The 16839-nt window shown below is 41.8% G+C and overlaps 1 protein-coding gene across 7 annotated transcripts in view; it reads right to left on the bottom strand.

Moving 5' to 3' along the window:
• Positions 1 to 221: 221 nt before the first annotated feature.
• The window catches only part of ZBTB20 (zinc finger and BTB domain containing 20), a 484288-nt gene continuing 467670 nt past the window's right edge, over positions 222 to 16839 (bottom strand). For all 7 annotated transcript variants that reach the window (XM_053386091.1, XM_053386092.1, XM_053386087.1 and 4 more), the window contains 2 exons: positions 4988 to 6580; positions 222 to 3142 (listed from right to left, as the gene is read on the bottom strand). In XM_053386091.1, the coding sequence (XP_053242066.1) occupies positions 2724 to 3142; positions 4988 to 6580 (2012 nt within the window). In that variant the 3' untranslated portion in view covers positions 222 to 2723. The remainder of the gene's footprint in view (positions 3143 to 4987; positions 6581 to 16839) is intronic.

The following is a 16839-nucleotide window of genomic DNA, read 5'->3' as shown; positions in this document are numbered from 1 at the left end:
GTTGCCCAGAAGTAGAGGAAACGGGTCTCTTTATCCCTTGGATGAGCAAGCAAGGCTGGCAGGCAACACTTTTGGCTTTTGTACGCAAGGCGAGGCGGCAACCTTCACTTTTGCTCTGTTTTTATTTTGCATTTTTATGTTGTGATCTTTGGATGGAGGGCAGTATACAAATTAACAACAACACCTGATCTAGACAAGCTCTCTCTCTCTCCACTCCCCTCCTCCAGTGTCCTCTCTCCCGGGGAGCTGTTGCGGCTTAATGCCAGGCCAGAGAGAGAGAGGTGCTACCGCCAGAGCCGAGTAATGTCTGAGCAAATATTGCCCAGGGAGATAGATGTTGCGGCTGGAGAATGAGACTCATTGAAAAGAGCGGCCACTGTTGGTGCAGCCGCCGGGAATGCCAATGAGTTCAGTTTTGCTGCTACTGCTGCCTTTGAAGGCAGGCTTACTGAGCTGCAGAAGCTGTCCCGTTGCCAAGGCTCCAGCAGGTGAGTCTTATGGTCAGGTGCGTCTTATGGAGCGAAAAATACGGTACTTTGCTTGGACTAGAAATTACCGCACAGGACAAATGCTTACGAGATTTGTCAGACATTGGTCCAATTCAACTAGGCACTAAAAGCATGTCAGTCAACCTGGGGTGATGAATTCTCAAAAACTCCTCTAGAAAGATGTTAAAACTTAGGGGACACACCTTGCATCAATAATAAAATGAAATGAAATGAATTTCTAATGTATATCCTGGCTGCCTTATTCCACTTTGGGCCACACCTTTCTGTACCTATACAAACTTTAATATCTTTGCAGATGAAAAATAACAAAGATGAGCTGTATTTGTAAGGGAAAAGAACAATCATGATATCTTAGTAACTAAAGAGACTGGATCCATTTCTCATTTATGGAAGATTAAAGACAGAATAACAGGATGTGTTAGAACAATCTTCATACTTTGCCCACCTAGGGACTTCAGGACTTATGAGCAAAACAAATACTCCCATTCCAAAGGCCAGATAAATAGTGTTAAAATCTTGCTTCTGAAAACCAATTTCCTTTCATCAGAACCTTAGATGAAAATCAATTAAAAGCCAAATAAAACCAAAACTTCAAATTCAGAACAGCTTTTCAAGTGACACTACAAGGCGGGCAGAATATGATGGAGGGGAAAATCACATATAATATCACTTTACTCCCAGACTGCTATTTTCAAACTACTAAAAAGCACAGAGAAAAATAACAGAAAAAGGTTGATACGTTATCTTTTGTTGAAACAAGACATCAGGATCACCTCGTTCTCTTTTCCCCTCTTGCTAATTGGAAGTAGGATTCCTAATCTGAACAGTCTTTATCTACAATGATATATATATAGATATAGATATATATGTGTGTGCATGCGCACGTATAAATATATATGCATATATTTATACATGTGCACACCATACACATATATATTCAGTTATATAACTGAGCAGATATTAGTGGCAGTGTATGCAAAACAAAAGAGAAAACAAAAATTACTTTTAACAAGGTTACACTTTTGTTTTTTTTTGTTTTTTTACACAAATACTGTGGTAAATATGTTTTTTTAAAAAAATCAGCACTCTATTCTGGTAAACACCACATCTGTCCCTCTATAAAATTTTGAATTAAAAAAAATCTTGAGAACTTTTTTTTTAGTTACTTCCCACCCACTTTCTACGTCACTTTCCTCCACAAGAATAAATCTTGATGCAGCCTTTTAAAAAAACAAAAAAACAAACCTACCCCCAAAGATTGTGGGAGCTAATCCTTTTCGTGTATCTAGAACACTAGGTGGGGGGAAAAAATTGAAATCTTTTCCTTTTGCTGTTTCTCTTTGATATTTGCAAAAGTCCTGTTGATTGTGCTGAGGCCCATGGCTCAGCAAAGACACTGAATAAATTACATAAAAAGCCAGCTTTGCTCACCTCAATTCTTACTTCATTGTTCCTAGCTTTTGATGAAATATGGTGTTGATGTTAGTGGGGAGGAAAGAAGTTGGGAATCATGAATCAGAATGTGTGGAATGGAACAGAATCCACAAGAGGAACCTATTATTCTCCTTCCCCATCCTGCAGGGACTCCACACCATCCAACCCAAACTCCCTTGCCCTTCTCCACAGCCCTTTTTTAAGATAGCAAGACTAATGGTGGAATCCAATAGGGCCCATTTTCTGTGGTTGCTGCTCAACCATATGGTTCTATTCCACAGTTTTAACTGATACTGTGAAGTCCAAAGCGGTCAGAATTGTGAATCTGTCCATTGAAACACTGTAAGCGGTGTACTTACGACAGTAGGCCTTGTAGATTTCATAACATATTTCTCCTCTAGTTGTTGGGGTTTTTTTTGTGTGTGTAGTGCTCTTCACAAGTGACAAAGAAGATTTTTTTAAAAGTTTTTTTTTGTAGTAAAGAAGGGTTGTATTTAGAGGCCAGTAGCTAGAGATCCAACCAGTAGATCTCTTGAAGCACTATCTGGCCTTAAGGCCACCATCAAAGGAAGGCTGAGCTAATTACTATTCACCCAGCTTCCAGAAATGTAATGTACCAGCAGGCAAAAAACAGTTCTTCATGTAGTACAAAAATGAAATGAAAATAAACGAACAAAAAAGTAAAAATGAAAAAAAAAATATTAAATTCTAGTGCCATAGCTTTTTGTTGTTGTTTCTCTGGTTGGGCTTTGTTGTTGTTCATAACAGAATAGATTTTACTTATCCATCTGAAACATGCATCCTCATGTGGTCATTGAAATGCTCAATTTGGTCAAACTTAGCAGGACAGACGGAGCAGACATATGTGGTTCCCTCTGCGCAGGCCATCACTCCAGTGGGAAGAGCCCTTGCACCAGTGCCCGTTGTGCTAGGTGTTCCATTTGTGGCACTATGTAGAGCCACATGTCTTTCGAGCAGGGTCTTGTGTGAGAATTTTTTCTTGCAGATGTAGCATTCATAGGATTTCTCCCCACGGTGGAGCCGCATGTGCACATTTAGGGAGCTCTTCTGGGTAAAACGCTTGTTACAGATGCTGCATTGGTAGGCTCTGACACCGGTGTGAGTCACCATGTGTTTGATTAGGTAATCCTTTAGGGAGAAGGATCGCCAACAAATGCTGCATTGGTGCGGCTTCTCACCTGCATAATAGCATAAGGGGAGAGGAAAAGATGGGGAGAAAGAGAGAACCGGGGAGAAAAAAAATTAACACTGAATAAGGTCTCTAATGAATTAGCTAGTCCTTTTTGTTATAATTATAGAACAATGGTTAGGGAGGAGAGTTTTCTTGGAAATCAGTATCTACTTTCATTGTATGTGATATTTTTTCTCTCTTACTTCAATTGAAGGTGATAACTCATTTTCTCAAACAACAGAAAATGAACACAAATATAAAGTAACTTGGCCAAAATGAAGATTTGTGTGGTTTCTTGGCTTTCTCTTGTCAGTATTGTTTCAGCCTACAAGAATTGTTGGTTTTGTTATGCCGTGGATACTAATGTGTAGCTGGGTTAGATAACCTTCTTAGAGCACACTATATTTTAGCAAAGGACATACAGACCAGGGAGTTTTGCTTCACTGGATTACTGTTTATTTAGCTAGCTAGCAATTTTGAATATCAGTTAAAACCCTTTTTAAAATTATGTTAATAAAGGGGAATATATTATTCAAAACATACAAAACCTTTCTGTTAATGCCAGTGCTTTGTTTTCTTAAAAATGTTTAGGGGGTACTCTCATTTTCCTACTAATATTGAAATGCTGCCCCTCAATGAGGCCAAACTTAGATGCACAAAATGTTTAGGGGTATGTGTCCCCCCAGAAAAAAGCACTGGTTAATACATTTTGAAGTTAACACCTGGCTAAAGGTTCAACCTACTCTGTGTAGCACACAGTAGCAACTGGTAGCTACTTCAAACTGGTAGCAAGACATAAAAAATGGAATTAGGGGATCATGCCTTTGCTGTAGCTGCACCCATAGTGAAGTATGAGACATATATGTTAGAAGTGACAGTTGGTGAGGTGTGGCACAGTCTCCTAATATACTATACCGCCCCCCGCACCTTGCTATAACTCTCCTTGGTATCATTTATCTTCCCAACCAAATGGACTATGTTGCTTCTCTTTACAGGTTAAGGAGACACTTTTAAAAGTGTGTTTACACTGAAAGTTACATTTTTCACTTTGTAGCTTTCAACAATGAATTTCTACCAGGTAAGTGACTATATTAATTTCCCGGCCAAGAAATTAAATTGCAAAATAAAGAAAGTATAAGGAGCAGGAGTCCCGTATCACCTTAAAAAATGACAGTATTTGGTGGCCTGCTTTTTCATAGGCTAGTGCCCACTTCTCAAACTTCTCAGTTTTCCAAGCTAGGTCACTGAAATTTTCTTGCCACAAAGATTGGAAAATGTATACTTTGGGATTTATTTTTATCCAGGATTCATGATGAAACCAGTTTTTGGCATGAAAGATCCTACATTTAGGGTTTTTAGAATAGTTCTCAAAGATATTTACAGCTATAAAACTTGCTTATGATACAACACTTTACTTGTTCTAGCATTTAATTTTCATTTGTTCTCAAGAAGATGTGCTGCAACCAGCAGTCTTCACCTTTGCAGCTCTGAAGCTGCCCCATTCTTCCATCCCATTAGAGTTCATACCTTCCTGTTCATTGCCTTATTTTATCTGACTTTTTAATGTTCTTTCCTTCTCTTTCTATATCGTTTCAGAAGAATTGACAGAATTTTTTCCTCCGCTTGTCTGAGAACAAACTGATGTGCTTTTACAATATATGAGAATAAGATGTTGAAAGAGACAATTATGAATTCTTTCAGCATCATGACTATTATTGTTATTATTATTATTATTATTTAAATGCAACATGAGGGTGTTAAATAGAAGCATATCTCTTCTAACCGACTGCATATTTATAAATGTTTTTCCTCTCTGAGCCTACAGCCTCACAAATAAGAGCCACACACTTACCTGTATGTACAAACATGTGCTTGACATAATTCTGTTTGGCGGTGAAAGTCTTGTTGCAGAGGGTGCACTCATAAGGCTTTTTTTCACCCTGCCCACCTGCTGTGCTGTGGCCTGCAGAAGGAGCCAGGGGCTGTGGGGCTGGCAGTTGAGCAGTAAAAGTTGACAGACCAGGCTGGGAGACTGTCACAAACTGTGTCTGTTGGCCTAAGGGTTGGGGCAGGCTGAAGAGGAAAGGCTTAGGACCACTGCCAGCAGACTGTGTAGTAAACAGTGCAGGCAGGTAGGTATTGCCAGCTGTGCCAATGACTTGTGTGTTGCTGGTCAGAGTCAGCGGCATCCTCAGATTGCTGGTGAGGGTTTCTGTCTGGCGTAAGTAGAGCTGGGTGCTTGGCAATGTTTGGGCAACAGTCGTAGTGATAGAAGGCTGCAAAGTCCCCTTTTCAGTACTGTTGCTTACAGTGAGCAGTGTGCTGTCCCTTTCAATGTCATTGCCTCTCTCCGGTGAGGAAGAGTTGGCATCTATGTGCTGCTGCTGAATGCCTTCAGCAGAAGCATCATTTTGTTCTGCTTGAGGAGGGTCTTGCTGACCTTCTCGGCTTAGACCAGTTATGAATTGCTGCTCAACAGAATCAGGCTCAGTGCCAATAGAGGAACTGACTCCTGAGTCAAAGCTCTCCCCCTTGGGCTCGCTCTCAGTGCCTTCTGCTTGATCAGTATCCTCAGTGCATTCTTCAGATTCATTTCGCTCTAGGATCTGTACCCTCTGCTGTCCATAGTAGTCATAGTCATCCTCCATCTCTTGCTTGATGTGAATATTGCCCATGAGGGTCTGGATCCGAACTGGACGTGGTTGCTTCCGGCAGTGTGTAGTTTCTGGAGTAGTGGAGAGATACCGCTCCATCTGTTGTGAGCGCTCATGGATCCGTGTAATCCAGCTTGGGTCTTCTATACGATGGTCTCTGGAAAGTCCCAGAGCTGTTTCATGGTGGCTGACCACTGCTCCACTGTAGAATGAACGCTCTCCGCTACCATTCTGCATAGAACAGGCATACAATGCTGAATAGATCCTGTCTACACTGTGCTGTGAGTGACTTTGCAGGTAGCCGGACTCTGTATCACTGCTCTGTCCTGAAGTGGCTGACTCAGGAGTTCCTCGCGGTGTCTCCTGGGCAGAATCCTGGATCACTGGATAGATGTCGCCCACATTCTGTGACACAATCCGGGTGCACTCGTCAATCACAGTCTTGATCTGAAGGATGCTGGCTGCTGTGAGGATCTGCAAGGCCTCTGACTGTGAGACCCGTAGCACCCCGCTGTACATGAAGTCAATGAGCTTTTGTACTGACTGGACTGACACCACAGAAGGAATTTCAATGTCGCTGTAGCCCAGTAGCAGCTTGTCCTGGAAGAAGGGACTGCCGGCCGCCAGCACACAACGGTGGGCGCGCAGCATGCTCCCGTGGATGCGGACCGTCACATCACAGAAGTGGCCACGGTTGCGTTGCTCGTTGAGGGTCTCGAGCACAGAATTGCTGAAGTTGTGGAGATTGATGCTATGAATGCGCTCTGTCATCCCCTTGCAACTAATGTTACCTGCAGTAATGGAAAAGGCACAATAGAAAGGCAGATGAGATGCTGATACAGGCATGTTCCGCCTCCCCCATTGTGCAATGTTGAAATTCTTTCGTCTGGGAAAACTTCAGTTCAGAATTTTCTTGCTCAGCTTAAAAAAATATTAGGAAGCTTATGCAAAAAATAAAAGTTCACTAAGATTTGAGGTGTGCGTAGCCTCCTTAATTAGAAAGTGAATTAGGTAATCATGCCAACCATTTCGCCTTCCCAATAATGAAGAGTTCAGTGTTCTTTCCAAGTGCCTTCAGAAATACAGACAGGAGAACATGTATGTTCCTACACATTCCCCTTTAAACACATATGGAAGATGAAGTAAGAAGTGTCTGCATAACTATATTTAGTTGTGGATGTACAGATCAAAATATTTACTATCTACCAGTACTAAAACCAATTTTAATGCCAGCTTAAGTAATGGTTTGTTTAACTTTCTCACAGGAGAAACATAGCAGTTTAATTATTGATAAATGAATGCTTCTGGTGGCCTTATGCCAATGGAATTACAGCTCCACTATGTCTGGGAGAAAATCTAGCAATATTGTTTAAGACATTGGTTATAGGTTTGTGTTTATTTTTATTTTTTTATTTTTTACTACATTTGGGTCTCACTCTTCAGGCAAAGCAGCTCCCAGACCTACTTACATACAAGGCAGTCCCTACCCTCAGGCTGACAATAAAGAAACCCACAACATCCAAGGGAAAAGGGACAGGGAGGGAGTGGGAAAATCAAACCCAAAACTTGGGCACCAGTTCTTAAACAGTTGCTCCTATAATGACCCGCTGGTACAGTTCAGACACAGGAGGTGTCTGATGGAGCTGGCCTTCACACCAGAGCTGATGGGAGTGAGCAAAGAGGCCTGATGGAGCCTGTCAAATATGATGATGGGACTGATGGGAGCTGTAGTCCAGATGAAACATCTGGAGGGCACCTGGTTGGCAAATGCTACTGTGCCTGAAGCCCACCATGATTAAGCTGGCACCCACATTATCATCTGTGAGGAGGTGGGGTAAAATGTACTTAACTGCCAGGGGAAGGGAAGGGCATCTAATGACACAGCTGTTGGCCAGCCCAGCCTCAAATTAAGAGACCAAAACTGACCAAAGCCTAGGACAAGATGGTGTTCTCCCATGACTGGGACAGAAACTGGCTGGAATGGCAGTTGAATCAGATTTCCACAGAGGTAAAGTGACAACATCTTCCACTCTCCCTAAGGGGAGCAGACTAGCTCTGCTCTCAAACACTTTCTCTCCTCCCACCCCCACTCCAGCATCTGCCACATGAGGCTGTTGGCTAACAGTACAGCTGGCTCTGCAGAAAACCTCTGAATCCTCACAGTGTCTCACTGCCACCACCGCCAAGTGGGCTACACTATCGAGAACCACCAGGACCTCATTGGAAATGTTACAATTCCTTTAAGTCTGGGAGCCACTTCACACTTCATGTAGCAATTGTTTTTAGTTCACCAGTGTTACCCCAGTGTTTTCAACATAACCTATGTTAATTTCCACCCACCTCCATTCATTGCCTGCCGGGATAAGAACTACAGTTGCATTTGATTACTGTGCCCTTTCTGAATACACCTTTATTCAGAACCTGCAATTAAAACGTTAAGTGTGAAAGGCAAAATTGTTCTGGAATAAGAGGTCTAGAGAATTTAAAACCCCACCCACGTTTACGTTTCATAAGCAAATTTTCTATGTGTAAAGCAAACACCTTCTCCAAAGTCCCCAGATATGTTCAATATATTCATAACCAGACAACAAACGATAGTATGTATGCAAGTCTCAACTCCTGAAATATAGGGTCTAACTACACCTGAAACTTAAATACGCCTATTAAATCCTCAACATTATTTCCTTCAAAGAATAAAATCCACTTCAGAAGGGCAGAGTGGAGAAGGGAGATGATATTTAAACCCTTCCCTGCCCATTTCAGGCTGCTAACCTAAGCAACTTTGCTTCCGGAAGTGAGGGTTTGAATCCCTGTTTGCAAAGGACAGGGGTTAATACCATGTCTCCACCCCCAATTGCCCTCTCGCAAGAGGAAAAAGAGGAAGAAAAGGGATTAATTTGTAAATAGTAAAGAAAAGCAAGACTGATGGAGAGAAAAACTAAGCCTAAGAAACTCATCCCCTGAAGAAAAGGGGTTCCTAAAGGAAGACCAGATTTTGCAACCACTTTTGGTATAGCAAAACAGCTGGCTTCCATTCATTACTGTGCATAGTGGCTGTATCCTCATCAGCTGAAATTTACCATGTCATAGAGAATTGTTTAAGAAATCATTCTCCGGTACATGAGAAATATACATGATGACATGGATCTAATGTCTCACCAGGTGTGGTACATTCAGAAGAAAGGGTTGCCATCTGAAAATGACTGGTAAAAGCCATCTTGTCAAAAATGAGTGTGAAAAATAGGCTTAAATAGCCCAGTTCAATGATAAGCAGGGGCCTTCAAGCCTTTTGGGCTTAATCCTGTCTCAGAGTGGCCTTACTTTTGACATGTACTAAATCAAACACTTCATTATTCACCAATTTCGGTATCAGAAATGGGGCGGAATGAAAAGACACTTTTACAAAAACAAAGCCAAAGGTAAAGAAGTGCATCGCAGGCTACTAAGAACATTCATTTAAAAATGGCATCCCAATAAATAATCCATACATCTGAAATATTCTTTAACTGATAAATATACAAATCAATTCACTCTCACTCACCTAATTGTCACTGCATAGAATATTCAGAACAAAGTAGAAGAAAGGACTCCTGTCTCATTCTGTTCCCAGACCTGCCACTTTCTTTAAAGTTAATACAGTGGGAAATGTTTCTGTGAATTGAAGCAGCCTTTGTTAACTGACCCTCTTTTGCCCAGTGAATATCAACATAGAAATCCCAATGGACTCTGCTTGAGAAACTACTGTATAAGAGTTTGTTCCTTTTTGTGAAAGCAGGTTGATTCAGAAATGGCACACAAATGAAAGGGTGTGAAAATGCAAAGGCTATTCTTACCCGAGCCAGCAATGAATGGTCATATAGCCTGGAGGGAGGGGTGATATAACACAGATTGTGCACATGTGTCATACTTTCAGAATGCTGACAAGGGGATGACAAGGGGATTTTATCCTGTGGGCAAGGGTCTGGAAAATGTTTTTGTTATCCCTTTAAAACTTACTAATAGTCAGGAATATGCATGTACCATTCTGTTTGGAATGAAAAATCAGATTATGTCAGATCCTTTATGCTAACACAACCACTTTAAAAGAAGAGGAAGGTACTGAATTCTGAATGGTGGAACTGTTAATTGTAGTGTTTGAGTGTGCATGAAATGTTACTTGGAGCTGCACAGAGCCTAGCAATTATGATTTACAAGGGTGGCTAAGGCTGTAGATTCAGATAGAATACTAGATTTCAGTTAATTGGACTTGAGTTCCTGACTTAAACTTAACTTATTTCCATAATGGGCTACACTTATATTAAAAGCATGCATACAGTTGCAAACCAAAGTAGTATAATTCTAGTAAAATTCTGACTAATTATTAGACTAAACCCCAATAACCAAAGAGAATTCAGAAATTTTCATATTCCAAAATATTCTTGTTAGGTATCTTTAAAATGTGCAGGAAAAGTAAAATCTGATTATTAAAAAATGCTAGAGCTCAGTTGTAAGCATAATGTAAATGAAAGAAGATTAACAGTGTCAGTTTTGAAAAGAAACTTAATCAGAACTCCTCCTTGTAAAATGATTTCAGATCTTATTGCACTATTGCCAATAATCCATTAACAATTCCAAAGAAATTATTTATCTTTGTTAAAACCAATTCCTTAATCTAATATTCTTTCAAGTAACACATTCAATGAATTAAGATACTGTTTATTTTACGTGGTAGTTAATCTGTTGATGGATTATAAGCAATAAAGTTAGCTAAAGGAAAATTCAAAACACCTGATTTTTTTTCAATGTGTACATAAAAATGGCCACATGATGGCATCATTTCTCAAGAAAAGAAAGCTGATGAATGTTACTATCTAGTTTGAGCTCTGAGCAGTTCGATCTGGGAAGAAGGTGCAAATGTAGGACTGCAACTGTTTTCTGACTGCTTTTAACAGCCAGCCAACAAGCAAAAAATTCAGCAGTCAGAACTTCCTACAAGTAGAAATCTATTTTTGTTCAATAAATTTCTGTCCAATAAATGCCACCTGTTCTGTATTCATTAAAGGAATATCCATTGCAGTAAACAAACAAACAAGCCCCCAACACTATAGCCCCTTGATATGCTTGGCTTCACAGCTATACAAAACACATGCAAGTTATAGGATCAGCTTAGCTGCCTCTGCCTCTGTATTAAAGCAAGAACTGCATTTGTATGTGTGTACAGTGGAAGTGCCTGATCACCTCATCTGTCTCCTGAGAAATCTCTATGTGGGACAAGAAGCTACAGTTAGAACTGGATATGGAACAACTGATTGGTTCAAAATTGGGAAAGGAGTACAACCAGGCTGTATATTGTCTCCCTGCTTATTTAACTTATATGCAGAATTCATCATGCGAAAAGCCTGGGCTGGATGAATCCCAAGCAGGAACTAAGATTGCCGGAAGAAATATCAACAACCTCAGATATGCAGATGACACAACCTTGATGGCAGAAAGTGAAGAGGAATTAAAGAAACTTTTAATGAGGATGAAAGAGGAGAGCGCAAAATATGGTCTAAAGCTCAACATCAAAAAAACGAAGATCATGGCCACTGGTCCCATCACCTCCCGGCAAATAGAAGGGGAAGAAATGGAGGCAGTGAGAGATTTTACTTTCTTGGGCTCCACGATCTCTGCAGATGGTGACAGCAGTCACAAAATTAAAAGACGCCTGCTTCTTGGGAGAAAAGCAATGACAAGCCTAGACAGCATCTTAAAAAGCAGAGACATCACTTTGCCGACAAAGGTCCGTATAGTTAAAGCTATGGTTTTCCCAGTAGTGATGTATGGAAATGAGAGCTGGATCATAAAGAAGGCTGATCGCCGAAGAATTGATGCTTTTGAATTATGGTGCTGGAGGAGACTCTTGAGAGTCCCATGGACTGCAAGATCAAACCTATTCATTCTTAAGGAAATCAGCCCTGAGTGCTCACTGGAAGGACAGCTCGTGAAGCTGAGGCTCCAATACTTTGGCCACCTCATGAGAAGAGAAGACACCCTGGAAAAGACCCTGATGTTGGGAAAGATTGAGGGAACAAGGAGAAGGGGACGACAGAGGACGAGATGGTTGGACAGTGTTCTTGAAGCTACCAGCATGAGTTTGACCAAAAGGTGGGAGGCAGTGGAAGACAGAGGTGCCTGGTGTGCTCTGGTCCATGGGGTCACGAAGAGTCGGACACAACTAAACAACAACAACAACAACAACACAGTGGAAAGTACAGAGATTCTTCATACTTAATCTGATTGTGCAGGGTTCCCAACTGAATGGAAGGTTAACATGTGTACCAATATGCATGCATAGAAAGCCCTATTTTCACTATCTGCATTTAGCAGGGATAAGAAAATCTCTACGTGCAATTGACCATGTTATATTTCCCCTTTCATGTTCTTAAATCGATTCAGGAAACAATCTAAAAATTGAACAGATATTTATTTTTCTCTTCAATTCCAAACTTCAATCCAATGTATACCTTGCTTTATATATTGTCTGTTGTCCTCTCCTGACTGCATTAAATAGGCACTTGCTAGTAGCTGAAAACTACCCAGGCTAAAAGGTTGATATGATCTCTATTTATTTATTTATTACTGTCCTTTTATAAGCAACTGTCAGGGAACTGCCATCGGAGCTAGAGGCAGAGGCAAGGCTCCAAAGCGATGCTGGAGAAGGGCCCAGCAGGGAGAGAGGCAGCTCATCGGCTGGGGAAGGAAATCAGCGTGACACCAGGGAGAAAGGGGGGCAGATGGGGGAATTGGCGAGGGGGCTCCAGGACTCCTCGCCGGAGACCAGCGGGGAGAGCATGGGTCCTCCGCTGCCCACACCCACCCTGCGCAGAAGACTTCCGCGCAGGGAGAGTAGGCGGAGACTTGGCGTCAAAGAACTTCTATGCTGGAAGAGGTTCAAGAAACGCCCACTGACGGATTCTGCTAGCGACTGAAGCAGCCACGAAGTGAAGGGCTGTCCAGACAGAAAAGGTTTAACCAGGCAACCTAGCCAGGAGTGGCGGCAACTTACGCACGAGCAACCCCTATAACCATTACAGCAACACACAGAGTCTGAGTCAGAAGGGATGAAAGAGAATTTCCTAAAAGCATGAGTTCATGACAACACACACACACACACACACACACACACACACACACACACACATGCTGGTTATAAGTCCCCACACAAGCACCTCAGAAGTGTGCAGAGCTACTACTGAGCTTGTCAGTGATGTAGTTTACCTAAACTTATTTATTACTTATTCCATTTTTACCCTAGTTTTCTACTCAATGATTCTATTATGTATTCATTCATTAATAAAAGTATTTAGATCCCACCATCTCATAAAATATTGGGACAGTACACAACAACGTGTCCAATAAAATGCAAAACACTATTTAAAACAGTACAGAAAACAGACTAATCAATAACACTTTAAGCAACTGCATAAGTCTGTCAGCCTGAAAGTCAAAAGCTAGGATGCTTGCCAAATGTCTGCTGGAAGAGTGTTCCACAGCATGGGATCAGTGACACTAAATGTCCAACTTCTAGAGGAGGCCAGTTGGGCCTCTGTAACATGGGGGAAATTGGCTCATGGCAAGAAAAACATCAGAAAATAATGCAACCATTTAGGTGCTCTTGCAGAGGCTGAGGCACTATTCATATAATCTAGCCATAAACATGCAGTCACTAAGATTATGTAATTCAACATCAACTTCACTGGAATGGTCATGCCTGATTATCATCTTCCAAAGCAACTACTCTATTCCCAATTTAAGAAAGGAAAGTGTAATACCGTTGGACAACAAAGGAGGTTTAAAGACGCTCTCAAAGCAAATATAAAATGTAGTATAAACACCGGCTTGCAAGTGCTCCAATTAGAGAACAGCCTTCACCAAAGGCATCATGGACGAACTCAGGATGAAAGGGAGAAACAAGCTAAGAGGGAGACACGTTTGGAAAGTCCTCAACATGATCAACTCCCACCTGGAAACCTATGTCCCCACTGTGGAATGATGTGCGGATCCAGAATTGTCCTCCACAGTAACTTATGGACACATTGTTAAGACCACATTCATGGAAGACAATCTTATCAGCTACGAGTGATCGCCAAAGAAGAAGAAGAAATTGTTGCTGCTTGATAACGTGTCACCATGATTGTGTATAGGAACACGGGAAGCTCCCTTATACCAAGTCAAATCATTGGTTCATCTTAGCCAGTAATGTTGTAGGTTTGGTAGTGGTCAGTCTAGATAATGTCCTGAGTCCCTTCCAGTTCTTCGAGTCTGGTATCCTGTGAGGTGACAATCTAACAAGAGGAGTTTGCCAAACTAGTCAGACAAATTTCTTGGTGAGACCATGGCCTTAGCTGGCCACTTAAGTGTCCTCATCAGCATCCCAAAAGAATGGGCTAGCTTGCAAGAGGTACAACTAAGTGATGGTGAGGAAAAGGAAGGAAATGGGTGTGCCTCCCACTCCCCCACCTGGCTTCCAGAGGGAGAGAACAATAGGAGTCTAGTCGGTGTGAGCTGAGTCAGAAGCAGGCTGGAAAGCTGGAGACACAGAGACAAGCTTGTTCTTTGCTGGATCAAAACTTGTCATGATTGAAGAAGCAAGATCTGTTAGTGTCAATGCTGTGAGCCTGTCTATCTTATGCCAGGTTGTATATATGTGTAAATAAAATCATATATCCTAAAGATACCAGTGTCTCTGCTGGCCTTCATTCCAAGGCACCGGGGAAGGAAGCCGCTCGGGCGCCTGGGGCAGAGCACCCAGGAGCGGAGCAAGCCACCCATAGGGGCGGGGTGAGGACGGGGCCTCCAGTCTGCCTGCCTCCTCCCACTCAGCCGACCTACAGCTGGGGGAAGAGGCAGCGGGTCAACTGTTTGGGGAGTGCGGAGCCTACGCGCGCCCAAGCCACGCGTCTCTCCCAGGAGAGATGAGTGGCTTGGGTGCGCTGCAGGCCCCGCGGTGAGTGACACCCGGGGCGGCCCACACCTACCGCACCCCCTTCCTCCACTCCTGTTCCAAGGTAACTGGACCTGGGTAAGTGCCTGGAAACCCTGGATTCTCTCACTTCTCAGAGACTGGGGTGACGTGTAACAGTAATGTGTACACTTACTGACAGCAGCTCTTTGGGGTTTCCCATTCCCAGACCTGTGTGGAGATGATGGGAATTGAGCTTGTGGCCTTCTGCATGCCAAGCAGATACTGTACTGCTGACCATACCAAGATGAATCCTATGTGGAGCAACTTGCTCATACAAATAGCAGGTAGGCAAATTGGTTAAAAACATTATTAAAGAAAAAAATGGTGCTAAAGAAGAGCCAGCATGTGTTCTGCAAAGGTAAGTTCACAAACGTTAAAAAGAGTTTTTTGAGCGGTGTGTACCAGATCATAGAGTGACCTTGTACACACCGCATACTTAAAACTTTCAAAAAGCTTTTCACAAAGTCATTCATCACAAACTCTGGAGTAAACTTAACAGACATGGAATCAGAATATATATTGTCATTAAAGTTAAAGAACAAGAAGCAGGGAGTAGGAATAAAAGGGTAGTCTTCACAATGGAAGAAAGTAAAAAGTAAAATCCCCAAAGGATTTGTATTGGGACTGGTTTTCTTTTTTTTAAAACTTCTACACAAATGATCTGAAGTTAGGGTGAGCACTGAGGTGGCCAAATTTTCAGATGATACTAAATTATCCAGAGTAGTAAAAATTCAAGAGTACTGGAACAACCCTTCTATAAAGAAAGGTTAGAATGCTTGGGGCTTTTTCATTTCGGAAAAAAAAGACAACTTTGGAGGGAACATGAACAAGATTTCTAAAATTATGCATGGCGTAGAGAAAGTGGATAGACAATTCTCTTTCTTTTCCTCCCTTAATTTGTTTAATCATTTTTCAAAGCTATCTAAGCTAGTGCCATGACCAAACTGCATGACATAATACAGGAAACAGGTCACCCAATGAAACTGATTGGTAGGAGATTCAGGACAAAAGGAAATACTTCAAACTAATTTATGGACTAATGGGGGGAAAGTCTGTAAACTGTAACTTGTCATGAATTTACCAGCCCCAAACACAGTGGTTGTCCAATGTGCTGAAGCACTTGCATGGGAGTATGTTGCTAGTTTTTGTAGATCAGCCCATAACCAATCTTAAAACTGTTGTAAACCACCATAAGACTTTCAGTGGAAGGTGGTATAGATAAAATTAACAATTTAAGTTGTGACAGGAAAGGAGTTTCTATTATGATGACTTGAAATGCAATGAGCTAAAACTGGTAACACTATCAGAGTGATGTCATTAAATGGCTGTTGAGTGTAATGTATCATTTCCCTTGTAATCTAACAACAAAAATTATTCAGCAATAGATGCAAAGGGAGGGGATTCATATGTTGCTGTACAGTTACAGAAAGGTAGCCGTGTTGGTCTGTGTATCCGAAGAAGTGTGCATGCACACGAAAGCTCATACCAAGAACTAACTTAGTTGGTCTTTAAGGTGCTACTGGAAGGAAAAAATTTTTTTTGCTGTACAGTTGTTTGTTATTTGGCCAGAGATCCTTATTCAATGTAACACTTCTGAAAAAAGTCAACTGCACAAACAGGGATTAATGTGTTCATTGGTTTTCAGCAGCTGCATGATGTTGAGGTGCCAGTTGAAGAAGAAGAAGAGGAAACTGGCTGCCATGGAATGTCGATGGTAGTTTAGTGTCAGTTTGGAACAAAAAGGAAGGAGGGACTTGGTCTACCCAAGCCCCTGACATTGACAATGTTCTGGAGCAGTCGGGAGACATGAAGTTAAAAACAAAATAAACACTTCTCCTTCTTGTGCTACAGAGAGATGTTACAGGAAGGGGACACCTTTGTAATTTTTCATTTTCCAGAAACTTTATCTAGTGCTGGACAGGGCTCAGGTTCAGAGCTGGCAGCTACTCCAAACATGAATCCCTCAGTGCTATATAACACAAAGGGGAAAGGTTTTAGGAGGGTGGGGAAAATGTCGCCTCCCCAACCCATGTGAGTCTCAACTAATGTTGATGCTGCAGACTA

Source organism: Podarcis raffonei, chromosome 4 (assembly GCF_027172205.1).
Source record: "Podarcis raffonei isolate rPodRaf1 chromosome 4, rPodRaf1.pri, whole genome shotgun sequence".
In the NCBI taxonomy this organism is placed as follows: Eukaryota; Metazoa; Chordata; class Lepidosauria; order Squamata; family Lacertidae; genus Podarcis; species Podarcis raffonei.
The sequence above is the reverse complement of the archived record's forward strand: the minus strand, read 5'-3'. Positions and strand labels throughout refer to the sequence as shown.